The 27,662-nt window shown below is 42.5% G+C and overlaps 2 protein-coding genes and 1 long non-coding RNA gene across 3 annotated transcripts in view; 1 reads left to right on the top strand and 2 right to left on the bottom strand.

Moving 5' to 3' along the window:
• traf3 (TNF receptor-associated factor 3) overlaps positions 1–14,666 on the bottom strand; it is a 16,726-nt gene extending 2,060 nt beyond the window's left edge. Inside the window, exons 1-12 of the mRNA XM_055057080.1 lie at positions 14,561–14,666; positions 6,948–7,107; positions 6,670–6,835; positions 5,853–5,904; positions 5,642–5,746; positions 5,383–5,547; positions 4,132–4,212; positions 3,088–3,162; positions 2,872–2,964; positions 2,646–2,786; positions 1,445–1,619; positions 1,011–1,354 (exon numbers count right to left, since the gene is read on the bottom strand). Of these exons, the coding sequence (XP_054913055.1) occupies positions 1,011–1,354; positions 1,445–1,619; positions 2,646–2,786; positions 2,872–2,964; positions 3,088–3,162; positions 4,132–4,212; positions 5,383–5,547; positions 5,642–5,746; positions 5,853–5,904; positions 6,670–6,835; positions 6,948–7,095 (1,545 nt within the window). The 5' untranslated portion in view covers positions 7,096–7,107; positions 14,561–14,666. The remainder of the gene's footprint in view (positions 1–1,010; positions 1,355–1,444; positions 1,620–2,645; positions 2,787–2,871; positions 2,965–3,087; positions 3,163–4,131; positions 4,213–5,382; positions 5,548–5,641; positions 5,747–5,852; positions 5,905–6,669; positions 6,836–6,947; positions 7,108–14,560) is intronic.
• Positions 13,585–21,514, top strand: LOC129377265 (uncharacterized). Its single transcript, XR_008607891.1, has 3 exons — positions 13,585–14,020; positions 14,566–14,956; positions 20,099–21,514. It is a non-coding gene; the product is annotated as an uncharacterized LOC129377265 (long non-coding RNA).
• rcor1 (REST corepressor 1) lies at positions 15,880–27,662 on the bottom strand. Its single transcript, XM_055057081.1, has 13 exons — positions 27,218–27,662; positions 27,072–27,131; positions 25,028–25,108; positions 24,888–24,940; positions 22,843–23,004; positions 20,231–20,349; positions 20,078–20,153; positions 19,961–20,011; positions 18,637–18,783; positions 18,483–18,560; positions 18,319–18,376; positions 17,992–18,242; positions 15,880–16,541 (listed from the first exon to the last, which is right to left on the bottom strand). Exons 1-13 carry the CDS (start codon positions 27,405–27,407, stop codon positions 16,512–16,514), a joined length of 1,356 nt encoding a protein of 451 aa, XP_054913056.1. The 5' UTR covers positions 27,408–27,662; the 3' UTR covers positions 15,880–16,511.

Here is a 27,662-nt window from a genome sequence, read left to right as displayed (position 1 = left end):
TTGAATATAGTTCTAAATCTCGTTCTAAATGCTTTGTTGCAGTTTTTATCAACAGTTACAACTTTTATATTCCTCACTTCTCCCTCTTTCTCCCCCGTAACTTTATTTAAAAAAAAAAACAGGAAAAATAATAATACACATACTGTATAGAACAAGAAATAAACATAAATACAATAATGTCAAAATATATTTGGCACTCAAGTGTTGTAGTCTTTCAAGAGCAGCTATAATTTGAATTCAAGTTTTGCATTAGCTGAGCAAATGCTAAACACTGTATTTAGCATTAGCTCCTGCTAAGTACTGTGTTGGTGTAGTGCTTTGGTACTAGTGGAGATAACATACATCACTAGTGCTTCAGGGTTGGGAAATAACTTTTTATTTTTCCCACCACTGGTTAAATCAAATTTCTTATTTGTCCAAAGTACACAGACCGTTAGAGGGACCGGGTCCGGCTGGAACCTGCAGAATCTCCTCTGATGTTCCTAATAAATGTCTGGGCAGGAATAACCTGAACCACAAACTGGCACACACAGTTTCAAATGTTTGACTACAGTAAAGACAGTTACATCTTCAATTTTTCCCCAAAGAAGAAAAAAAAGAGATTTTTCTGGGTTTTTTATGCTTTTTAAAGAAAGTTTTGAATCACCTGAAATTGGTGTCGGATTTTGACAAATTTTGCAACCAGAACAAAATCTCTGATTGGTGCAGCTGAACCAAACAGACCTGTTGATGCTGAGAACTGTAGACAAATAAATCTATTCTACAGAGAATCACAATTGCTAGCCCTGGGAATGAAACCTGATCAAATTGTTTCAAATAAATATTCTTCAGTCACAGACTTTAAACAGTACCTCCAGACAGTTTGAATAGAAAAATTTGTCTGAATCTAAAATTATTTCTGAATCACTTCTGGGTCACAGCTAACCGTAGCTGTGACCCAGAAACGAATCAAATTGCTGGACACTCTAGTAGACCTGCATATTAAAAACAACAGAGAATACAGACAGTACCTTCTGCTTGAAGGGCCAGGGCAGCAGGGCGTCGTACTCGCCCTTCATCACCACAAAGAACAGCGACAGGTGCGTCCCCTTGCCCATGCCGTCTCCATTTAGGTAAACCCGAGCGCACATCTTGTATCCGAAATATCCAGTATAAAACGGCTGTGAGTACAGTGACAGCGTCTTTCCCGCCACGGCTTCCTGTTTCCGTCTCTTGTAGTCCCGGATTTTCCAGATTAGAGTCCCATTGTAGCTAGCTGTCTCCAGTACCTGGAACCTCAGGTCCATGTCAGCCAACCGGATTTCATGGACGCTCAGCATGTCGTCGTGCCGATTGAGCTGAGTTTCCAAGGACGCTGCAAAGAGAGAGGAAGTATCTCCATCAAGTTCGGATTACCTGGTCAAAAACCTTTAGCTAGCCACCGAAACCCGACGTATCCACGAACCGAAGGTGTGAGTGGATCCGGATCCGCTCCGTCCGCCCTGCTCCAAGGTGGCCAGCCGAGTACGAACATTGTCCACCGTTCCTCGTAAGGTTTCCACTTCTTCTCTTAGTCGACGCAGTGAACCGAGCTCCATCTCCAACGCCATCAGCGTCTCTGAATGCGAGCTCATCATTTTCTAGGGAAACACAGAGAGGCTCTGATGTTTCAGTTTGCAGGACACAAAAAGCCTCAACACAATCCAACAAGACTCCTGGGCCATCCGATCCCAGGAAATGCTCAGGCACGCCCAACTGTTTCATCCAGCCCTACTGCTTTGAGATTCCCTCTCAGCAATATTTTATATGATGTAATTATGCGTTTCATTGTCTGTGAAGTCTTCATGGTGACATGATTGTTGGTGGTCTAAAAAACATTGGGTTATTACCCTCAGAGAAAGAATTAGAGCAAAGTGGGATTAGGATTTCTGGGAAAAGCCTCCGGTGAGATCAAATCAGCTGTCAAACTGGCGAAGGATCCGGTCCACCCTCATCTCCTCCTCTGAGCCTGCACTGCCTCAGGCCTACAATAAACTCCTCCAGGATCTGCTTCCAGTTTAGAAGGCATTTTAAAATCCAACTAACAGAACCTGCTTCCAGGTTCTGTTAGTTGGTTTTAAGTTGCATAGGGTGAGATGTGTTGGAAATGTATGCAGACACAGAAGGAAGCAACTGGGAACACACAGATCTGCCTTTTTCACTTCTGATACCGATATTGATATCAGAAGTTTAGTATCAGATCGGTATCAGCTGGATTTAATTTAACTTTTTTTTTTTTACGCAGACATAAATGTTCTGAATTACTCATTTATTTGCTAAATCTGCACTAGTACAGCAAACTGAAATGCACCAGTAGCTTCACTAGCTGATCAAATATGGAACAGCCAATGTGACATAAATAATAAACTGACTAAAATAGGTTGACTACTTTGGTCAAAATGTAAAAGATAAACTGTAAACTGTCTAATTATGTAAAAATATAAAGCATGATGTCACTCAGACTACAAAGAATTAGACTGAATTAGGATTCAGAATAGACTGAATAGATCTACCCTTATAGACAGGTACATTGTCATTGATACCCAATCTAGAATTTTTCTCCAATGTCAGGACCGATACAGATATTGATATGGGATCGGTACATCTCTTACCCCGTCCTCTCCTACCTGCAGGTTGGCCAGCTTCTGCTCCATCTGCCGGTTCTTTTCTCGCAGCTCTTCGTTGTGACTCTCCAGCTCCGACAGTCGGCTGTTGAGAGCAGGAAGCACCTTGCACCGCTCCATTAGCTCTTCCTTTACATTGTCCACCTTTAACCACAAACACTCTTCAGTCAAACCTTACTCAGTCCACTCAATCTGGCCTTGATTGCCCCCGTTTAGTTGCTATGGTTACCTTGTTCTCCAACAAGCAGTTCCCTTTGACCATCATTCTTAGATGCTCGGCTACGAAGGTCGAGTCGTGCTGCCTCATTTCTTGATTTAAGCCCTACAGCACAGGAAACACGGCGCATGAAGCGTACACACAAGTTGCTAGAGAAAGTTCACGCGAGAAATCAAAGCTGGAAGATTAATGGTGAGAGAAGAAGAAGAGAACATGAGGAGGGGTCACCTTGAAGGTGCAGCCGTAGCGGTGGAACAGACAGCTGACCTGAGCTTTGGGACAGTCGTGCTGGTGGCTGGTCAGCTGAAACAACACAAACATTCAATGAACCAGTGGATCCCTTCAAAACTAACTGTGGCTCCAATTTTGCAGAACTTAAAATTGTGCAAAATTGGAATTACAAAAAAAAATGTGAAAATTGGCTTAACAGAATTACAATTTAGAAAATGAAGATAAAAAGTTTCTGCGCTAAATGAGATGGTTTATCAGCTGCATTTTCACTGCTGGTGGAAAAGACAAAGATGATGACAGGAAGTAAATGGAGGATGACAGCATCCTGTGTTTTTAAATGACTTATTACATGAGTAAATTTATTCATGTAATTTTTTTTTGTTTCTCTAGTGACCTTTCTTTGTAAATGCTAAGACAAGAAAGAAAGTGAAAAGAGAGGGGGAAGACACGTGGCAAAGGTCACAAGGCCGGGAATCTAACCTGCAACGAGTACCAAGGCCTCCCCATGTGGGCTCCACCCAACCCCGGCGCCACCGCATCACCGCAATCTATGTGTGATTTTAAATGATAAAAATAATTTTTACGCATACAGTTACGTATGCAGGAAAATTGTAGATGGCGATTTTACAGAAGAGTTATGGATTCAACAAGTTCAAATGACACACACATTTTTATGAACTGTGTGATGCAGTGAGAGCTCTGGTGGAGCCAGCTGCACACTGTTCAAATAAAACCAAAAACAAATCGTCATCGTCCTGCTACCACTTCCTCTTGTCATCTTTGTTATTTCTGCCAGTAGTAACATCTGTTTATCAATTATGTGGCTTGTGTGATGCGGAAAAAGTTTAGCAAACGTCATTTATTTTGATATAGATGAAAAACCAAAGCAAAGACTTTATTAAAAAACATGAGTTTTTTCAAAGTTTACATGTTTCCATTAAGCAAATTTGTTTTCGTAATTTCAATTTGTGCAATTTTACAGTTAATGAAAACACAGCCACAGTATGCTGCTGCAAGAGGGCAGCAGAGAGGCTTCAGTACCTCACTCCGGGGCAGGGAAGAGAAGGAGCAGTGGTTGGGACAGGACACAGGGAACGATGGACACACAGTCTCCTTGTGTTTCTGAAAAACAGTTTCATGAAACATCTTAATGCAGCCGGTCATGCAGGACACCAGCAGCTAATAGAGCACCATTATTATTTACATTCTTCAAGAATGTTTACAACCAAAATCTGAAAAGCGGTGGCCTGTGTTTCTAGTCAGCTCCCTTTATTTTCTGACAGCCATATATGTGACACACCTTAACAAAAGTGGAAATAAGTCACCATAACAAAAACGGAAGAAAAAACAACCCAGATAGAATCTTCCAGTTTTTGGGAAAATAATGAGTTTTGTTCTTTTTCTTTATTTATTTTTTTTTTTTTGCAAAACACACATTGAAGTTGTGAAGAACTCACCCTGTGCTTAAACAGCAGCTTCAGAAGATTTAAAAGAGTGAGTTTGTTTGCAGAGTGATTGAGATGATTCGAGGTGTGGAGGAAGCTCACAGCTGATTAACATGCCGGCCTTTATTGGCTGAATTCACAGGCTTTTGTTATTTGTTTCGACCAATAAGGTGAAAGCCTGAAAGGAACACATGGCTACTAAACATCACCAATCAACCAAGCCAGTTAAAAAAGAAACTCCAGCCCACGTCTGTGTTCAGAACCCGAAAAGCCCCTGATAGCAGCTGAACATCCAGCTGCAGCACAACTTGATCAAAGCATATTTACTGTATGTCTTAGAATGGCCTAGTCCAAAACCAGGTATATATACTACTAGGAATCTGCAAGACTTGAAAGTTACTGTTCACAGATCTTGTCCATCTGGGATGATTCTGCTACAATTAATGAACAACGATTTTCATTCCTACATGGCTACGGCTGACGTCAGATTATTTGTTGACAAAAAAAACACAAGAATGTTTCGTTACACTTCACAATGAAGCTATTAAGAAGCTGTCCAACTTCAGTTCCTATCAATTCTTTAAATTGCTTTAAATTCTGTAAGAATTTAGAATTTAGACTTAGATCTAGATCTGCCCTTTTGGATCAGGCACATCGTCACTGATACCCAGTCTAGAATCTTTTAAACATCCGAGCCGATACTAATACTGATACTAATATCGGATCGCTGCATCTCGTGACCACTGAAGCAGAACGGTGCTTCCTGATCTCACTTCAGAGCACATCGCCTAACGACTACTGCGTAATGACAGCCACACTTCTCACCGGTTTAAAACGCCTTGCTTACCTGAAGGTCAGTCAAAGGCATCTTGTTCATGCAAAATTCACAAGTGCTCTCTCTGTGTTTACATTTCCACGCTAGGTGATCAGGAATCTCCTTCCTCATCATCCTCTCTTTACACTTTCCCAGCGGACAGGGAACCTCGAAGAACGGACACACATTCAGGTGGTCCTGGAGACAGAGAGGCGGGACAGGCCGTGTGTACAACACAAACTGCACCATTGGTCCAACGGCACTGTGGAACCGTAATGGAGTGTGTGCTCACAGGTATCTGCTGCAGACTCATTTGCTCCTGACAGCCGTTAGCTTTACTCCGACAGAAGACCTTCAGCGCCATAATCTCTCTCTGGCAACATACGTCTCTAAAGATCTGAAACAAAAAAAAAACAACAAAAAAAAGACAGGCATTAAGGAACCCTGTTCTGATCAGCTGGTCGTGATAACATGACTCTGCTGAGCCTGGCTTTTCAGCTCACCTTGTCTTTGAACAGGGGCTCCCTGTCAGCCGGACACACTGGGTTTGAATGACTGCAGGAAGGGAGAGGACAACGTTAGATCCCACTGGAACCAGCAGGGAGGCTGGAGGGGGAGGTGTTGCTGCCGACCCCTAGCTAGCTAGCTAGCTGTCTGTCTGTCTGTCTTATGAATCGGTCGAGTTCAGTGTCGACAAAACGACTGAAGGAAGTAGGCTTTAAGGGGAAGTGTTTATGTTCTTCAGGCACATAGTGCTATTTCCTAACACAATCAAGTAACTATGTTAATGTCAGTTGTTATAAAAATGACTTAAAAGAAATTTGACTTCAAAATTTTACGCTTGGAAATCGGATGTCTGTCTCTTTAAAAACTCTGCCTCAGAAGTCAGCACAACATGGCTCCTCTATCAACCCTTTAACAATGTTTTTACTGGTGCTACACTGAGAAGTAGCTCCTATAATGAACTCAGCAGACGCTCAGTTCCACCAGGTGTTTGCTAATTGCTGCTGGCTAGTCTGAAGGAGCTGAGTGGAGGAGTTGCAGGGGAGGGCTTCTCTGTGCAGTGGAAGCTTTGAAGCCGCAGCTCTGAGGAGGCGCTTCGTCCTCGAAGGCGGAGCTGGGTCCACTCAGGCGTTTTGAACAGCTGAACAGTTGCCATGGAGATTAAAGGATTTCTCAGATAACGCATGAAAGAATCAAAGCAACACTCCAGGTATGTTTTTGATGAGAGAATAGCAAAGTTACATGATGGAAAGTTCAAAAAGGTTTTTTTTTACATAACACCGCCCCCCTTTCTGAATAACAATCTGCTCTGCTCACCTGAGGATGTCATTGATGCAGCTCTGACAGAAGCGGTGTCCACACTCAGTCTGGCGGGGCTCACACAGGACCCGCCTGCACGCCTCGCAGCAGTATTTGGCCTCTGGCTTCTCAACGAACACATCTCGAAATCCTCCATGAAGAGGCTGGAACCCTGCAGGAGCAGCTGAACACACACAGAGAGAGGAGGATTAAAACCAGACCAACACCAGACCAACACCAGACCAACACCAGACCAACACCAGACAACGCCACTACGGGGCTTCTGACAGACTTACTTGGTTGAGGAGTGAGATCGCATGGAGGCCAGGGATTGGTTGAGCGGTGGGAGGGTGGTGTGATTGGCAGGGGAGTAACAAGTGAAAGCGCCACCTGCTGGAGGGGTATCTGTACTTCCCTCCCATTAGAACCTCTCCCTGATGACATGACCTGAGGAGGCTTCACAGTGGAACACACCAAAAGAAATATGGTTAATCAGCATGCTGGACTGAGGTTCAGCAAATCACCAAGGCAACAAGTTACATGTTCGCATGTTCTGAGAATATGTGTTTTCTGTCCTGTGTTATCCTGTACATGTGACTAATAACTGATCACATAGTTAATCAGTCGTTGATGTCACTAGTTACAAATAAAAAAAAATATTTTCCATGTATTAAAAAATGACTGTGTACTTTATTTGCTCCTGCAGATTATCTGCAGATTACTTTAAACACTGGACTGGTAGGAGGGAATAAAGACACCACAACAAGATACAAAATGACCAGAAGGGAACAATGAGATCATACGAAGAGAACAGAGAGACCACAACAAGGGAACAGAGAGACCACAGCAAGGGAACAGAGAGACCACAGCAAGGGAACGGAGAGACCACAGCAAGGGAACGGAGAGACCACAACAAGGGAACAGAGAGACCACAGCAAGGGAACAGAGAGACCACAACAAGGGAACAGAGAGACCACAACAAGGGAACAGAGAGACCACAGCAAGGGAACAGAGAGACCACAGCAAGGGAACGGAGAGACCACAGCAAGGGAACGGAGAGACCGCAGCAAGGGAACGGAGAGACCACAGCAAGGGAACGGAGAGACCACAGCAAGGGAACGGAGAGACCACAGCAAGGGAACGGAGAGACCACAGCAAGGGAACGGAGAGACCACAACAAGGGAACGGAGAGACCACAGCAAGGGAACGGAGAGACCACAGCAAGGGAACGGAGAGACACAACAGGGAAGAGACCACAGCAAGGGAACAGAGAGACCACAGCAAGGGAACGGAGAGACCACAGCAAGGGAACGGAGAGACCACAACAAGGGAACGGAGAGACCACAGCAAGGGAACGGAGAGACCACAACAAGGGAACGGAGAGACCACAGCAAGGGAACGGAGAGACCACAGCAAGGGAACGGAGAGACCACAACAAGGGAACAGAGAGACCACAGCAAGGGAACGGAGAGACCACAACAAGGGAACAGAGAGACAGCAAGGGAACAGAGACCACAGCAAGGGAACAGAGAGACCACAGCAAGGGAACGGAGAGACCCCACAAGGGAACAGACAGACCACAGCAAGGGACAGAGAGACCCCACAAGGAACAGAGAGACCACAGCAAGGGAACAGAGACCACAGCAAGGGAACGGAGAGACCACAGCAAGGGAACGAGACCACAGCAAGAACAGAGAGACCACAGCAAGGGAACGGAGAGACCACAGCAAGGGAAGAGACCACAGCAAGGGAACAGAGAGACCACAGCAGGGAACAAAGAGACCACAGCAAGGGAACAGAGACCCCAGCAAGGGAACAGAGAGACCACAGCAAAGGGAACGGAGAGACCGCAAGCAGGGAACGCAAGGGAACAGAGACCACAGCAAGGGAACAAACCAGCAAGGAACAAAGAGACCACAGCAAGGGAACGGAGAGACCACAGCAAGGGAACAGAGACCACAGCAAAGGGAACGGAGAGACCGCAGCAAGGGAACGGAGAGACCACAGCAAGGGAACGAGAGACCACAGCAAGGGAACGGAGAGACCACAACAAGGGAACGGAGAGACCACAAAGGGAACGGAGACCACAGCAAGGGAACGGAGACCACAGCAAGGGAACAGAGAGACCACAGCAAGGGAACAGAGAGACCACAGCAAGGGAACAGAGAGACCACAGCAAGGGAACAGAGAGACCACAGCAAGGGAACAAAGAGACCACAGCAAGGGAACAGAGAGACCACAGCAAGGGAACAGAGAGACCACAACAAGGGAACAGAGAGACCACAGCAAGGGAACAGAGAGACCACAGCAAGGGAACAGAGAGACCACAGCAAGGGAACAAAGAGACCACAGCAAGGGAACAGAGAGACCACAGCAAGGGAACAAAGAGACCACAGCAAGGGAACAGAGAGACCCCAGCAAGGGAACAGAGAGACCACAACCAAGCAAAAAATGACCACAGTTTGAGTATAAAAAACACTGTAACAAGGAAAAGAGAGACCACAGAAAGAGTACAAGAAAACCACAAACAGGGAATAAAAAATCCACAAGAGGGAACGAGTATGAAAAGACCAAACGAAGGGAACGAGACGGGCACAAAGACATCATGAGAAAGGAATAAAGAGGCTGCAAAGAGACCACAGAGTGTGGAGAAAATAGTGAAGGAACAAAGTGACCCAATTTGTGCAGAGACACTCAGACACGTTGAAGGGACTAATAGCATGTTTACCTCCAGACTCCCACATTCACCTAACAACCTCCTCCCTCTGTGAAGGTGGCTGAGGGAAGAAGGGCACTATAGGAAATAAACCCCATGAAGCTGCAGGCATTGACGGGGGTTTGGTCCGGTTCTGAAGCATTGTGACCATCAGCTCTCTGCTCACAGATATGTTCCACACCTCAAAGTGTTTTACCTTTCCAGTGCTGAGGCCCCAGACAGTCCCCTGACTAAATGACTACTGGCCCTTCACTGCAGCAGTAATGAAGTGTTCTGAGAGGCTGGTGATGTCCACTGTCACTGCAATAGACACTCACCAGGAAGCCTGAAGCCAGAACCACAACAGTTACTGAGCTGTGACTCATCAGTCGCTCTTTCACCTGAAAAACTGGGTGAGGTTGCCGTTTTGGAGCTCCAGCTCCACCTTTAACACAATCCTCCAACAAACACTGGTGAACTGAACCCTTCAGCCTCCAACTGGAAATTAGACTTCCTGACCCGACAAGACTACGGATTGCAGAGACCAACAACCCCCCAACCTCACCCATCAACCTCATCACTGGGTTTCCTCACTGCTCTATGCACTGCTGACACATGACTACCAAACCCACCATGGTGGCAGGCGGGCAGTGAAGTCTGAAGTCCGATGACGCAGCAGTAGCAGGGCTCATTAATGGGAGGATGGAGTAGGCAGAGAGGCAGGAAGTGGATGAAGGCTAATCAACAGCTGCATTTTCTAAGTAGGTTAAAAAAAAGATTGGGGTTGGGGTATAACACACTGAACTCCTCCTACAGGTGTTCAACTGCAGCACAGTGTGGTACGACAGCTGCAGAGCAACAGGATGGAGGGGAAGTCTACTCAGCGGAAAGATCCACAAAGCTGCTAATCTTTCTTTAATGTGCTTTATATTGCAGATTTTAATTTATCACTGAATAGTTAATAATAATTATTATTATCTTTATTGCAGCACCTGAGTTTGATGTGAATGTGAATGGCAATACACATGGACATATGTTGGTAGTATTTTAACTAACTGTGGACCTTTATGTGTTTTTTTTATTTTTTGAAAGCTGCAATGTTGCATGATTAGACTGCTTCCGATAAAAAAATTTAAAAAATTAAAAAAAAATTCTTGGTGATAAATTGTCCCACGACTTATTGCTATAAACGATAATATTGTTGTTTTGAGACCATTTTCAAGTGACACATTCACAATAACGTAGTGATACAAGTTCATCCTCTCAAAAACTAAGAAACTCTCATTTTGTACCGAACACTCCACACTGGAATTGCAAAATATTTTAAATAAGCAAAATAAATATGACAACCATAAAGAATAAATGAAAAAAGGAAATTGAAATCCAACACAATCAAAACCATAAATAAAATGGATCATAAAGTAGACAAAACTGCCCTTCAAAAAATATAATCAGAATGTTTTTCTTATTTTTACAGTCAAAAATAAAACATATAGGAGAATGAAGGACAGCGGGGAAGAGTAACTCCTTTTCAAATAAATAGTTACCTATTTATTTACATGCATATACATATTTGAAATGTGAATGTGAATACTTTTGAAACATAAATAAACCAGACTTGAAATGATCAAGCTCGTTTCAGTTTATCATGTGATGAACTCATTAATTGCTTATTGTCACTCATGCTGGCTCCATTGCGGTTTGTTCCCCAGTTGGGGCATTTTGTTTTTATGAAATAAGAGATTATGGCTCCTGATCAAAACCAAAGTCACCACCGTTCCTCACAGCAGACTGAGAGCAGATGGTGACAGATCACTTCATGTGTGCATGTAGAGACATGAAAGAATGTAAGGCAGACATAAAGGTGACGACCTGTGGGCCACCTGGCAGCTTATGCAGTTTCTTTTCCTGCTGCTTTTTTGATTTTCTTTTTGTTTGTTTGTTTTTTTAATATCTGAAGTTTCAACAAAGCATTTGGTTTTTTTTTTCTTGTTTTTTTTTTGTAAAAATCTACAAACCATCAGTAACTTAACTCGTTCAAACCATAAATGTCCCAGTTCAGATGCATTTTCAAGAAAAGTACAGAACAGTAAGGGTGTGTGCAAGCAAGTACCATTGAACTCTATAAAACAGACACACACACACGCACGCACACACACGTATACAAACAGTGCACACTTCCTGTCAGGGCTGAACTGTGGGGATGTTAGGGGCTTTTCCATTGATTCCATTAGCAACACAAGCACATTCTATCTCTGTGAGCGTGACACAGTGGCAGAATGAAACTCCAAAATGACCAAAGAAAAGCCTTGAATATTCCTGAGTGTTTCTGGGAGGATTTTTTCACAGAGAGGTTGTGCAATGATTGTTGTCGTTAAAAAATTTGTGTTTCATATTAAGAAATGAATTCAAGGACACGCTAAGAATAAACTTGCAGAGTGTAAGAGAGTTTAGTTTAATCAGACACAACACCATGACTGAGCACTCTGTTTGCAGAAAGAGAAAGTGGAACGGTTCCTTGAACGGGGTTTTCCTGAACTCAGATCAGCTGTTACAGTTGCAAAAGAAAAGCAGCGGTGTCTGAATTTGTTAATGAGACCATGGCAGTGGGTACCAGGCCCGATGGGGTTGTCAACACAAACAGATCAACCAATCGCATAAGTCGACCAGTTTGACTCAGCGTCCTTTCAGACATCAGAAAGTTCAAAAGTTAGAAAGCTGAAAGGTCTCAATGCTGAGCCAAACGAAGCTCCGAAACAACTCACAGCTCAGAGCAGTTATTAATGACACCTGGAGTCCAGAGATGATTTCAGCAGCAAGTATCTGGAAATGCTAGATCTGGTTTACTGGTTCAGATAAACATGAGCAAGTTGGGGCGTTTTCTACCCCCCTGCCCCACAGTGAGGGCAAATAACATAAAGCAGCAGAGATAGAGACAAAAGGCACAAACAGCTCAGCCATAAGGAACGTGTTTCATGTTATGCGTGATGCACCGATCACATTTCAAATGGCCAATACCCAGTTACGTGTTTTTTGTCAGGTTTCCTCCCAAAATCATTTTCCTCTTCCCCAAATCTACAACAGATAAACGACAGAAACATTTTCTGCAGCTACTTTGTTACAGGTTCCATTGCTGAGAGTGAAACTCATCCTCATTTATACAGCAAAGCAGACGACATCATCTTGTAATTTTATCAGGAGTTTTTTCTTTTTTTGCAGTACTATTGTGATATTGATAAAGCTTTTTTTTTTTTTTTTAGCCAGCCATGTGGCTGTGACTGCTGCATGTTATGGCATTCATAGCATCACAAACACTAACACTGTTCATACAAACATTCCTATTTGAAACAGTCTTCTTTAACAACAGAAGTGTCATTTAAACCGCACACTGTGATCGTGTCTAATCATACTTTCAAATTTACTGGCTTTTGTTGATGCTTTCGTGGAGCAAATAGTGAAAATAACATTTTCAAACAAAACAACAAGTCAGTCGTTTTTTTATCGATTGAAATTTATGGAGAATAAATAAATCAAAATTCTTATGATGGGAAATTTTTCACGACAAATAATAAACGATTCCACAAGCGCCCACCCCTCCAGCAAACTATACGTTCCTAAACATTAGCACACTGCGTTTGTAAGCGTATCTTAGATTTGATACGCTTAAAGAATCAGAATTACACATCTCTCAGCACATCGCATCAGATCACAGACAAATCAAGGGAAAACTTCTCACAGTTCTTAGAACATTCTCAAAAATTCTGTTTATTATCAAAGCTGCCAAGAAAACAACCAGAATCTCGACAGTGTCTTTAATAGATCATTATTAATCAGATGCCTGAATTTCTCCTAAAATGTGATAATTCATCATTCATCAAGTCAGGTGTTTATGGGTTGAAATACAACGAGAGCGTTTGAACAATAGGTTGCCCTAACATTTATTCCAATAGATTGGGATAACATTATTCCATTTCCTGATGTTACCAGCCAATGATTGGAAATTTTATCGCATCAGTCTGTATTTTGTTCCGTCCATCTAAACACTCCCAGTCCTGCTTGTGTTAACAACAGAAACCTGTCCAGCAGAGTCGATCCGTTCCTCCTGATGGATCGGAGTCGTTTCTCAACCAAACCTCCAAAAACTGTTCAGTTCAGAAATGCACCGGTCAGGCCTTTCCTGGCCCATGAGCCATATTTGGCATTGATCTGCTGATTCCGATTCTTTATCGGAATCAGAAAATTGTGGTAGTTCTTTTCATCCTGAATGCCTTCACATAAAGAATGAAAACTTTCTGTCGAATCAAACAACAACAAAAAAAGAAGGAATTACAAATGTGTCCTGCTGCTGGTTGATATGGTTACAGATGGAAAATCGTGGTAGTTCTTTTTCATGAATTTAACAAATAAGAAAACCAAGACAAAAACAAAAATCTGGATTTTTGCTTTTTCTCAGAAAAATAGCAAAAGAAAATAAAAAATCTGATTTATGGTCCATTAATTATAAATCGGTTAACCGACCGATTTATGGGCGATTAACCGATCCGTCTCTAAAAAGACACGGGCAGTAGATCACCTCAGCCTGCTGTCATCGGCTCCCTCTGTTCTCTGAAATGAAGCTGTGGAACATCCCTGCTGTTTCTGGGAACAGTTCTGACTTCCAGTCTGTGACTCACAGTAGGTGACATCTTCTGACATCTCATCACCGCGAACAGCCGCTCACCAAGCACGCGTTCATCACCCAACAACATGACCTTACAACGCTGACATCTGACCCAGGAGTCATCCTCTCTTCATCCGACAAGCCTCCACACACACAGAGACACGCAGTCCAACGGGGAGAATAAATGAAAAACGCCAACAGGAGGCGATCCTTCGCTGGCCCCTCGCCGTATCGCGGTGTTTCGGACACTCATCGCTCACATTACTGATGTATTTGTCATTTAGAACCAGACAGCGGATGTAAACACACGGACTGCTAATGCTAGCGAGCGCCTAGCTTCTTCAGCTTCGCCGCTGTTCTTGTCAATAGAAGGTCCATTTATCAAAACCATCAGAACACACACACTCTCTCTCTCTCACACACACACAGCCGTGACCAGACTGGTTATTACTGGTCCGCGAGCCTAAATGTCCCTCCACTCTTAGTGATGTACTGAATGTATGTGTGTGTGTGTGTGAATGTGTGTGTGTGTGCGTGTGTGTGTGTGAACTCACATCAGTCTCCTCGGCAGGCTACAGCTCGGCGGATTTACTGCGGATTCAAACCGTTGCCGTTCCGCTGACGCTGCCGTGGAGCCTCCAGGCTTCAGGCGGACTCCTCATGGTCCAGTTCCGCTCGGCACTTCTCTGGGTTCGGTCTGTACTGTCAGTCCCGGAGAGAGAAGTTACTGGGTCCACCTCAGAGAGCCAGCAGGGAGGCCTGGGCTGATCACACTGGAAACCCCCTCCACTGCTTCCGCTCAGGAAATCCCCCAGTTGCCCGACGAGGAGCATACCGTCAGGGGGCGCAGCTTTCCCGGAGGCTCCAGGGAGAGACAAGACTGCACCACAGGGGGCGCTGTTTCTCCCTTTCAAATCGAAACACTTCTTGTTCGAGACTGTGCAGCGCAGGTCAGTAGTCTAGTAGTCTAAATTCCGCCTGTGTGTAAATAATGATCGATGTGATATATTTTAAATGAACCTTGAAGTAACAAATTGAAGAAATTATGCCAATTGACAATGTGTATGTGCCTTTTTTATTATGTATATGGAAACTTCTGCTTTCAACTGTTGGTGTATTCTAGGAAACGTTTCTATATTTAGATATCAGACCTAAATTTAGTCTTAAAAAAAAGCTTATAACGATTCTCTGCTTCTGTTACAGTAGCAGGCCAGGCGAACCTTCATTATAGAAATTAGTCATTACATCATGAACCCACATAATGTCTTATGATGCAGGTTCAGCAGACTGGGGATTTTTATCTAATTGTGGGTTAAGTTTAATGAAGAATTTTCCAATGAATTGTAGAGATTTATGCACTTGTGGGTTGTTATGACAACATATCACATGGTCAACTGAAACTCACTGATCTGGATTCTATGTAAATGAAACTGGCCTGGTGTCAGAAGAATCTGATTTACTGGATCATAATAACAGGGACTGAGCTGGATCAGTGCCAAGTTGGATTCAGATTAATTTTTTTCCTAAATTAGTTGTAAGATTAGAATGAGAATTTGGTCCATAGTTCAAATTCACCAGACCTTAGAGAATTAGAGAAGTTTAGAAGTAGAAGTAATAAAATTATTTATCAATCTAAAATTAAACATGTTTTCTAATTAAGTTTTGAAAAACTAATAGATTTTATTGATCAGAATACTATAAAATTTGATCATTTTAATTTAAAAAGCTAAAAATTGTGCAATGAACAAACGATTAATTGCACATTTCCGGTGACCGAGTTTTTCACTGAGGGACCTCAGTGTGACGACCAATATTTGGATTAGATACAATTAAAAAGCAGTTGGGAAAAAAAATAATACACAAAACACATAGCTGAAATCAGAAAATGTTTATTTGTGAATTTTTATGATGCAAATTCATAAAAACAAACACGAAAGAAAAAAGAATTATCACACACATTCATTAAGAATCATATTTTCCTGAGAATGGTGCAACAAAAATAAATTCAGTTCACTTGGAGAAAATATTGATAAAATAAAAATAAGTTCATGAAGACATATTAAATATGTAACTATCGAAACTAAACTTTTAATCCCAAAAGAAAAAATAAACCGTGAAATAGAAGTCACGCAATTTTCTTAATAAACTTTGGTTTTACTGGATTTTTTTTTCCTCTAAAAAATCTTTTAAAAATGCAATAAGCTAATCAGGACATGACAACCCCCACACAACCCAACCTTCATCCAATTCTTCCTGCACCTCAGATCCCAAAACACAAACATAGAAACAATTCAAAACGTTATGTGACAAAACAAACAAAAAAAATCCTCTGACTGTAATTGATGGCTGAAGTATGAATTGGTCCACAGAAGATGGGGACGACTTTGTGACATACGCAAACAGAAGCAAAACTGAAAAACAGAGGGCCAAAATAAAGAGACACGACTAAAGAAAGCAATCCTCCAGGAGGCTGGGGGTCAGGCTGGTTTCTCGGGAGGTTAGAGGTCACTCCGAGTCCATCGGAACAGATGAGTCCTGCAAAATAAAAGCCTCTCATCAACAACAAGCTCTGAGATTGTTGCTGCAAAACAGGATCAGAGTCTCAGTAATGTTTAACTCCTTAAATGGGCAGTAATACGCATTTTCCAGACAATGAAGTTACTATGTTACCTGCAATTGTTAAAAATATTCTATGTATATCAAATATGACTCCTTGAATTTGGGTATCTGTCTCTTTAAGAAGCAACTGCTCATTCTGAAACTCTGCCTTCAGGAACATGGCTCCTTTATGAATTCTTTAACGACATTTTTACCAGTGTTGCTCTCAGAAGTAGCTCCTGTAATGTGCTCAGCAGATACGTAGTTCTAGCAGGTGCTTGCTAATTGCTGCGGGCTAGTCTGAAGGAGCTGAGAGAGGGGTGTGGCGGGGGCAGGCTGCTCTGTGAGGCGGAAGCTTGGAAACAATGCATGTTGGGTCAGCAAATCAGTTTAGTGTTTAGCTCACAGTCTGCTCGGATGCAGCTACATGTGAACTTCCATCCAGAACTCAGGACAGATTCTAATGCCGGCCATCGTTGTGGGGCTGCTCTATTTATATGCTGACTGAACCAAGAAAATGTGGTGAAACACAGTTGATTCATCATTTAACAAGAGGGGCGATCAGCTTTTCCCATGGGGCCATGATGGTGTGGACAGGCTTTTTCCAAATGATGAAAATAATTGAAAACGGCTTATGTATAAATGACATATAGAAATCTGATTAATTGAAATATTTAAGCTTGACAAAAACAAAAAATCAAAAACAAACAGAAGCCATCTGTCCGGAGCTTCGTCGATCCTTTCTTTACTCTCCCGCTGTTACGTCGAGTCAAAAACCAAGTAAATGTGGCAAATTATGTACATTTAAACCCAAAATGATAAATTCCTCCTGATTTACATCAAAGGTCATTTAAATTTCCCAGCATGTTTTGCTCTGACTGAAAGTAAAAAAATAAACAAAAAAACATCTGTCAAAATCCCAGTGGGAACATGGAAAAAGCTGCTCAGCTATTAGAAGAGTTTGATTGTTGAAAGTTTTTTTTATTAATTTTGGAGAATTTTCTAAAAAAAAAAAAAAAAAAAAAAAAGACATGTTGTAAGGAAGCAGAAAAGAAAGATCTGTTCCTGGTGAACTGAGTCAGACTGATTTTCAACAAAAAAAACCTGTTGCTTTTTGAACACAGATAAGGCTAATTGATAAAATAAGCTTTTCCTCTGCCTACATCTCCCAGAATACTGTGCAGCTCTGGATTGATGTTCAGTGATTATTTCATAAATCGAATAATTAATATCAGCTGTATTATCTACTGATATTGATCATATGTCTATCATGATACATATTGTTATTGATTTATTGAAAAAAGATTTTTTATTGGTGAAACATTTTAGGGTTAGGTTGAGAATCTCGTGCTGTTTTTGGGACCTGCACCCAGGTTTAGGATCTCACCTCCTTCTTCTGCTTGCCAGCAGCCTCTTCATCTTCAGCTGCGCATGCCGTCATGTTGTCCTCCATCATTTTCTCCTCCTCTGCTTTCACGTCTCCACCCTCCATCTCATGCTCCGCCTCCCACTCCTGCAGGACCTCGTCCAGGTTAAACCTTCGCCGGTAGTTCACCAGAAAGTTCTTCACCTGCACCACCGACTTGTTGCCAATCACATCTGAAATGGCCTGGTAGTCGCGGCCGTACTTCCTGATAGCTAGATGGAGGGATTCAGGTGTTAATTAGCGAGATGAGTTAAGCAGCTGAAAGCTACCAGCTGATTGGCTGGATACCTTGGACGGCCAGAAGCTGCTCCTCTGTGGTCCAGCGATTATTGAACTTCTGATTTGCCTGAAACAAAAACAGCGGCTCACCAACATGTCCAGCAGCAACGCTAAATGTTTGCTAAAGAAACAATTCAAAACTCAACCATTTGTACTACTGTTGCTACGGTTACCTCAGGATGCCTGAACTCGTCCACTCCTGAGCTGAGTTTCTCCTTCAGAGCACTATTTGTCTGCTTGATGGTCTGAATCTGCAGGACAGAAAAGAGACAATGCACAGAGACAAGCAGAGCGAAGCCATTTGAACAGAGCCGGAACACAGCAGACCTGTCTCTTTATGGACACCAGCTGACTGTCCAGCTGTCTGGTGAGTCCCTGAGCCGTGGAAGAGGACAGAGACACCACGTCCTGCTGGTTGAGGAACATTCCTCTGGGAGGACGTTTCTTCATCCTCTGGGACGTCTTCCCTCCTGTCTGCTCACACACAGAGACGCCGTCAGCATCAGACTGCAAGCAGCCGAAGCAACGCACCTGAGCTAACATGCCAACAATCAGCTAATATGATCCCGACGCCCATTCCTAAAAAGGCAATTAAAGGAGTTGACCACATTTTTATTCAAACTCCCCTCACAGGTGACATGGAGTTTCTGAGCAACGAAACCAGAAACCAGAATAAAAACAGCAATTAAAAAAAAAATAAAACAAATCAGCTAGTAAACAATTTTTGAGAGACTGACAGCTTTAAAAAGTCCCCAGCCGCTCATCAACATTCTTCAGTGTGGAAGTTGTTACTGCATGAAGAGCACTCACAGTTACTTTTCATGCGTTTCAATGCCGAGGCTTGGAAATCAATTCAGCAGCAGTGACACGTTATGTTCAGATGCAAAACTTTCTAAATGAGAAAGTTTCTTGTGAAATCAGAATGTAAAAATAATCTCCTCTGGCAGATTGTGTCTTGTTAAAAAGGAATCGATGGGGTCATGATGACTCTCAATCTTTTCACTCCATTTCTTCAAGACAACGTTAAAAATCCTAAGACGTGTTGCTGTTATAACCTTTCTAATTTAAAAGGGAATAATATATTTTTGGTCTTAAAGGAAAAAACATTTTTTTAAACTATTTTAAAAATCTTGTTAAAACAAGAACATTTTCAAGTTGATGAATTTTTGCCAAAGGAGTTAATCTGACTCCCAGCAGACAACAGTTTATGATTATCAGCTTTCTCTGTAATGCTAACGATGCTCATCGCTAATATGATAAAGAATATAAATCGATCTTAAGATGCCATAAACATTTTGTCCTCACTCTGAAAAAATTACTCAGCCATAGCAACTGGTTTCTCATACACAAGGGGGGGCCACCACCATCAAACCTGAATTAAGTAATTAATAAATAATCTGAGCAAGAAGACCAGAAAAACAAAAGAGATTTTTATCTGTTATCCCTGAACAGGTCAATTCATCTTGGTAATAACAAGGATTAAACAAAGAGAAAATAACTTATTCACACACATTTAGTCAATAAACACAAAAAGATACAGTCAATACTTCAAATAAATATAACATAAGGAAACTACAACATTATTATTATGAAAACTACAAAAAGAAAAACAAGATAAAAACAGATTTTTGGGGGCCTTGAATGTTCTCACCTTCAGGCCAGGAGGCGGTTTCACTTCCGGTTTCTCGGATCCAGAACTCGGCTGCAACAAGCGGAGTCGGTTAGCAACGAATGAACCAGCAGCCGGTTAACATGAACTGCGTCTTACCTCCTTCTTGTCTTTATTCAGGTCCATCTCCGAGTCGCTGGAAGGATGCTCGTTCCCATTCTCCACCTCTTCATCACTGCGCAGACAGAGCTAGTTATCACTCGGGCCGGGTCGGCGCCGCCAGCGGGCGGCGCGGCCATGTTGTCTCCTCACCTGTCGCCATGCTCCCGCTTCTGTTTCCGGGTCTGTCGGTCCATCATGCTGGTTTTACTACGACTTTTCTTCCAGGAGTAGTAAAAACGCACCAGACTGGCCATGGACTTATCAGGCAGCTACAAAAACACAGTCACTCATAGATCAATGCAATACCGGCGAGGGGAAAAGCTGCCGAGACACAGACTGAAAATAGTCAGATATACAGATGTTGACCGCCTGCGTGTTCAGTTAAGTTAGAATGTTATGCATCAATTTTTCAGGTATGATCAACAAAAATGTTTTGGTGTCCAAATGATTTGAGATCTGCTGCCGATATCTGAAGGTTTCCAAAGACTTCCTTTAGCATCTTGCAGTCTGCTTTAAGAGTAAACCAGTGTGGACATGTTGGTACTTATCTTCATCACTTCCCTCCATTTGCAGACTGTTTCCCAAACAACTGATGTCAGATTCTTTAAAGAAATCCAAAAACACCCTCAGAAGAATTAGAATCACAGCATAGCACAAACACTTTGCTTTTATAGCAGCGTCAAAACAAAAAGAGCAAAAATATCAACTTTAGAGCGCCGGTGCCAAACCCACTTTCATTTTGGGACACATCAAAATCATCAATGTTCTTAAAGGGCCACTTGCTACTTAATATATTGACAAAGCCCATTAAGAAACTGGCAATATCTTAATAAATAACTGTCTGTATAAAATGATGCTTCTTGAGATTTTTATTGCTAAAATCTTTTCACATTTTCACATGACTGAGGCAGTAAGTTATACTGCCACCTGCAGGTAAATGTTAGTATAACCTAACCCCAATGTTTTGAACCATTTTTTGCAGTCAAATGATGCATTATAAACTGTATCAATGTGCTCTGGTTTTCTTTTCCTTGTAACTGTTCAGAACCTTGTTTGAAAAAACTTTATATAAAGTTATTAGTGTTAGCAGCATGCAAGAGTCTTTGGATTTGTTTAGTTTTGCATAAATTTCGGCGATTGCAGAATCACAGAAACTGGAGCGACTGACTGACACGATGCCGCAGCATAGAGATAAAAACTGATTTGATTTAAGTCAAGAAATAACATTTTAACACACAAATGGTATCTTGAAACTTCTATTTATGCATCCGTCTGTAGTCTTGAACATGAAGAGGCCGGATTGGGGCCTTCGGTTTGATGTGTGTGCTTTAGAGGAATAATACGAGGACAAAAGATCAATGTCTGCATGTATTTTGCAACACGTGCATTTATTTCCTAAGAGGAAACCATCATAAATGACCACTTCCAAAATTATTGTGATGTTGTTTCCTTTTTGTTTCTACACAATCCTTTAATTGTTCAGTTAGTTGAGAATTAAATATCCATATTTATTTCTTTTAGCCTGGGAATAACCAGAAGAAGCGACAGACAGGGTGTTTCCATGGAGACAGAGGCCTGTTTTTGGACATAACTTTCCCACAAGCTGATGTCAGATTACTGGAAGAAAATGGGGAACTGTTCTGTTCCACCCTTAGCAGCAACAATTACAATCTAATGCTTGCAATTACTGGCAGTGAGTGTTTAACAGCACAGTGGAGGAACTTTCTCCCAACTCACATTTACAGAATTCATGTGTTTCAGCCACACTGGAAAGTTATTGAGAACGAACCATCTGGTTTGGGCTTTTTATGTCTGTGGCATCAGTGGCCTTTATTCAGCAGTAGACAGAAAGCGAAGGGAAAGACAGACAGTCCTCCAAGCCGTCTGGCAGCACAGCAGACCCAGACCATCACTCTGCCACCACCATGTCTTACTGTTTGTTCCTTTTCTGATTGTTCTACTCTAGATCCAAAAACATCTTGATACTCATCAAGATGTCTTCTAAGAAAACCGAGACAAACTCAGCGGTGGTTGTCTGGGTCATTTATGTCCAGTTTCTCTTTCTTAAGGTGGAGTCATGAACTTTGATCTTAACTGAGACAAGTGAAGTCTGCAGGTCTCTGGACTTTGTTGTGGGTCCTTTGGTGACCTCTTGGACAGGTCACTGCAGTTGGTGAATAATGATTCTCACTGTAGTTCTCTGGGGTTCCACAACTTTACAAATAGCTCTGTAACATTTTTTTCTCTTTTTCCAGACACACAGATCTTTATTTCTGTGTTTCTTACTCGTTCTTAAATGTTCTTCCATTGGAGAGTGAAGTCTAGCTTCATCAGGCCGGTCCTATTAAAGTGTTTTCTCGATTGAAACAGGAGAGCCAGCGGTCAGACTGATGTCTGGCCACAGAAATTAAATTGAACTTTTCCCCCAAAAATTGATGAATACACTGAATGAGTATCAAAATATTCTTATTTTTAAAAATTGGAAAACCTAAATTTGAAAGAGGATCAAATCTCCACAAGGATTATGGTTGACTTTTTTGTTCATTTACTGATCATCACTTAGTCCAAGTCATACTCTTATTACTATGGAAACAGCAAGAGTAAACTGCTCTTTATTTGCTACGTAAGAGTTTATCTGAGGTTGTATTTATCTATGAACAAGGGAATCCCTTTGTTAAAAAGACATACAAATAAAATCCTAATAAATATAAAGAGGGTTATATTATACTTATGAATCAAATGTAAAGATGTTGTACTAGTACCATCTGCTGGATGCGGTGAAAGCTCTTCCCATGGAAGCTGAAGGCCTGCTCGAACAAGACCTTGTCCTCCACTGTCCACTCATCAGGAAACGGAGTGAAGTTCGGCAGGTCGGCCAGAGACTTTTCGATGTTGTGCTTGTGCCAGAAGAGCATCCCCAGAGCCTGGAGCGGGTCGAGGGGAGAGGAGACCGGGTCAGGCGAGTTGGAACGTGCAACAAAACACGACTTACATATATTAGTCTGTTTACCTGCGTGAGATAAAGTATTAAATAATTCTGTAAGAGGTTTTGGTCACTTGGCTTTATCATTTGGTACCTTCATATGTGACTCATGGAATCCAGCCTAGTCATGTCACAATAACAGATTTTGATGGGCAATAAATTATCCCAGAAGTTGTTGCGATAAATGACAATATTGTTGTTTTGACACCATTTTCAAGCGATATAACAAGCACACATTCTCAAAGATCAACAAACTTTCATTTCTACTGAACATTTGAACCTGGAACTGGACAACATTTTAAATATTCCCCCAAAAATAAATTAAACAACAGAAACAACAAATAAAATGAATCCTCAAGTCTCTGTAAACTAAACTGTCCTTCAAAGAAACAGCAGGCTGAGACTGCAGGCTTTTGTTACAGTTTTTGGCAAAAAGAGAGAGAAAAAAAGGAGACAACAATAAGTAAATAAATAAATCAAGCAAACGGAAACGATTACGTTTGTTTGGATTTATCATGCGATTAATTGATGTATTGCTTATCACCATGCAGCCCTCTCCCAAGACATACTTTTTCACCCTGCCTCAGTTTCTACCCAACCAGAGGGACATTTTGTACCAACTCAGCCTACCGTACAGAAATTGGTCAGTTTGTACCCACAGAGGGGACATGTTGTACCAACCCGATTCAGTTTGTACCATCCAGGGAAACATTTCATACACATTTTATACCCAACAGTTCAATGTCATTTTCTATACTGAACAAAAATATTAAATGCTTCATGTCAAATATTGTCACCATCTGGAGTTAACAACTGCAAATGAGCATTTGCTGACATTTTATTGTGCATAAGTCATACTTCTTGTGATTGTGAATAATGTTTAATCCAACTTGCTGTCAGTGAGCAATACTCAGTGAGTTGTATTTTTACTCAGTGCATGGGTGGGGCATGTCCAGTGGGTGATCAGACAAAATGAGCAACAGTTGGACAATCTGGGGACAATAAAAGGCCAACCCAAAATGTAAAATTTTGCCACAAGTCATGATGCCTCAGATGTCCAAGTTACGAGGGAGCGTGCCATTGGTATGTTGGAAGCAGGGATGTCCACCAGAGCAGTAGCTGCACGTCTCACTGTGCAGCTACTGCTCAATTATGGAACCACAGACCATTTAAGAGTTTATTTCCAACAGACTGGCACTGCTGCACATCTACCTCATCCTCGTTGGCCACGTGTGACGGCTCCAGCACAAGATCGCCTCATCCTGCTCATTCATCTGTGGGATCGGCTAATCCCAGCGACATACACAGCTGATGAGACTAACGGTCTGCACAACAGGACATCACACCTCAGACTGTCCGTAACAGTCTGATGTGTTACAGTCTGAGAAGTTGGCTACAAGAAGCCAACTTGGTCAAAATCTAATTTCTCAACCTGACCCCTATTATGTTCAAAGGACTGTTAGTCCGCTACAAATGACCATACCACAATGTTATCAATACTGATATAAAGATTGGTAATTACTGAGTTACTGAGTTTCTCTAAATATTGCGTAACCAAAATGTTCATAAATCGCCTATATTTGACATGGGGCATTTATATTGTTGTTCAGTGTATATCCTACCAACAGAGTACTGTAAGGAAATTAGGTAATATGACTAATGAAAAATAATCATTGAATATTAAATGGTCTCTCTATGACAGTCCACTTGGAGAAAATAAAGAAATTCCTGTTTCGAGGCGACATTTAATAACAATCCTCTAGAACTCCTCCTAATTGGACCAAGAAGCCGATGCTGCCTGAGAAAACTGCAATAAATATTCACCTGTTCCATGTTGTAGCCGTGTTTCTCTTTGGCGATGGCAATGTACTCGTCCACTGCAACACAACACAACGTTAGTCCGTGCAGCATGACGCTGACGGCCTTGGTGAGGCGCTGAAATGAGCTGAGCTAACAACTCTTACACTGAGTCTGGTTCAGGCAGCTGCTGGGGATCCAAACCAGCATCCCCAGGTTGTCCCTGAGGTGAGCTGCTTTGGCGACATCTGGGAACAGAAATACAGGACCGCAGAGAAATCATTTTATATATATAGACATTTTTTGTATCCATAACAACCAAAACCTCCTCTGTGGATGATTAAGAGCAAGTGAAATAGAACCGTTCCTGTAATAACCGTTGAAAGAAAAATGTGTTTGTAATTTATAAACTCATTTGTGCAGCCTGCAGCCTCAATTCAGAAATGGCACAAATCAGGCCCACTGCCGCAACCGCTTGTTGTTTCTGCACACTTTTTTTCATGGGCTCAGTATCGGAAATCTCCCTGTAAGTGAAGAGCTCTGTAAGGAGGGAAGACTCTGACTACTATTATCTGTGCTTAATGTTCCAAACGGAACACTTGCTGGACTCTCCAGATGGTATTCTGTGGGCAATGATGAATCTAGTGGGATGTAATTTGGAAGAAAAGCATCTCAGGTCCCAATCAGAAGTTTTTGTTACTGTTGGATGTTTGATAGTGACTGTGATTCGGTGGTGGAGGCGGCTGCCAGGCAAATCTGGGGAAACCAAACAAGGTGAAGGTGGACTGGTAGGGTCTGGTGTTTGTGAGATCTCATCACTCTTCCAGGAGAACCCAGATGAGGATGTAGACGTTACATCTGAAAGGGCCCCGTTTGCTGTGACAGGCTCCTGCTGAAAACCTTGAGGAGTGTACCGAACAATCAGAGCGGTGCATTGGCTCATCGAGAGATCGCATTGCTCTGATCGGGAACTGAATCACCTCTAGGTGATCACCACCAGGAGTGTGTAGCTGTTGCGGTTGAGACGCCTCTTCGATGTAGCACGGAGAACCGGGATTGGGCTTGACCTCGTCCAGACTCCGCCTCAAGCAAAAGAGTTCAGAGTTCAGGTATCTTGTTGCCGAGCGACAGTGGGATCGACTGAGAAATGGATGGATGAATTGGAACTTCATCTTGTTTTTATTTTACTTTTATTCATACAGGTTTTCTCATTGAGATCCAAGATCTCATTTACCAAAGATAAAACAAAACAAAAAAAATAAATAAATGAGAAACTGTAATTAATAAATTTGACTTAGTTAAATTGGTGATGATACACAATTATTAGCTTTTTGTCTTCAAGGACATTTGAATTGTCCCAAAGTAATGACAGTAGATAGTTTCAGATGCTGCTGTTCCACTTTGATGGAGTTTAGTGAGAAAATGTCCCCCCCCCCAAGTTCTGACCTGATCTCACGCATTACATGTGCAAATTTAATAGCAGCAAAAACACTAATTATTACAGAAAAGGTGCAGCCGGTATGATAACAGCTATAAAAGGTCATAAGAGAGTTTGTTCAGAAACGACAAAAAGTACCCAAGTTGTGAACACTGAAACATGTTCATGTGATTCTATCAATAGAATCACATCGTATTGATAGAATCACATCGTATTGATAGAATCACATCTTATTGATAGAATCACATCGTATTGATAGAATCACATCGGATTGATAGAATCACATCCTATCAATAGAAGGCTTCTACTGATAGGATGCATATTAGCCTCTGTCAGAAGTCATAGAACATATGAGGTTCTAAGCAACAAGCATTCAATTGTGCAGTTATCTGAGGGATTATATTTGCTAGTTTTATAACATATTTTATGCACATTTCTTTTATACCACTACATGCATATAAACACTTAACCACAGCCAACATGAACTAGATGTTAGCTAAGCTGCGGTGAGCAACAATAGCTCTGGAAAGTTCCCAAATCAAATTCAGTGTCGGGCCTCATACGGTCTCGTTCCGCCCCTGGAAGCCTGTCCTCCGTCGTCAAAAACGTTTACCGTCATTTTTGAACAGCTGCGGACAGAGGCGACCGGTTCGGAACCAGAGCCGCTTCATGTGGAACCAGTATGACAGGAACGGAGGATGCAGCTTCGCTCCCCGGCTGTTCGAGGCTACCACGCCGCTCTGCTCTATTATGAGCTACGTTCTAATTCTTACCCGGGTCAAAGTCCGGAACCACGGCCTGGTATTGCGGTCCGACGCGCATCCCTCCTCCACCTGAGCGCACAAACACACGTCAGAAGTTCGGCAGCTGGAAGGAGAAGCCGAGCCCAGTAGTTTGTAGTGTGACCGCGGCTACCCACCATGGTCCTCGTCGCTGCTGGAGCCTGAACTTCCTTCTTCCCAGCAGCTGATGGTGCTGGGCTCATTACCGGACAAGTTCTTCCTGCCGTTGTTCGCCGCTCCTCCGGGGTAGCCGCTGCCGCCGCTGGCCGGGGCTCGGCCCCTCTTCTTCACCGGAGCCTCCGAGTTCCTCTCCAGCATCGTCGGCATCAGGAGGACTGAGCCGGTTCAGGCTAGCACTTAGCCTGTTAGCTTTCCTGCCCGAACCAAAGCAGCCGAGTGGGCTGTCGGAAAGTCGGAGGAGTCCAAAAAGTTCTGGAACCAATAACCGAGACCACGATCGATCACATACGAGCAGGCGGCCAGGCGGAGAGCGGCCCGGACACCAGCAGCGACGAAACTACCGAGAGCCAGTCCCAGAAAGTGATCCAGGAGAGCGGAGCATGTGAGGCTGATCGATCTGAG

The sequence above is a fragment of the Poeciliopsis prolifica genome, unplaced genomic scaffold (assembly GCF_027474105.1).
Source record: "Poeciliopsis prolifica strain line A6 unplaced genomic scaffold, Auburn_PproV2 SCAFFOLD047, whole genome shotgun sequence".
Classification (NCBI taxonomy): Eukaryota; Metazoa; Chordata; class Actinopteri; order Cyprinodontiformes; family Poeciliidae; genus Poeciliopsis; species Poeciliopsis prolifica.
The sequence above is the reverse complement of the archived record's forward strand: the minus strand, read 5'-3'. Positions and strand labels throughout refer to the sequence as shown.

Bases quoted from the DNA above. Each gene is read 5' to 3' on its own strand.
- rcor1 (XM_055057081.1), bottom strand. From the start codon at position 27,407: ATGCCGACGATGCTGGAGAGGAACTCGGAGGCTCCGGTGAAGAAGAGG. The intron at 20,012-20,077 runs GTAAGACGCAGT...CGCTTGTTGCAG, and splicing joins TGAATAAAGACAAGAAGGAG to CCGAGTTCTGGATCCGAGAA. The intron at 18,243-18,318 runs GTATCCAGCCAA...CCCTCCATCTAG, and splicing joins GCAGCTTCTGGCCGTCCAAG to CTATCAGGAAGTACGGCCGC.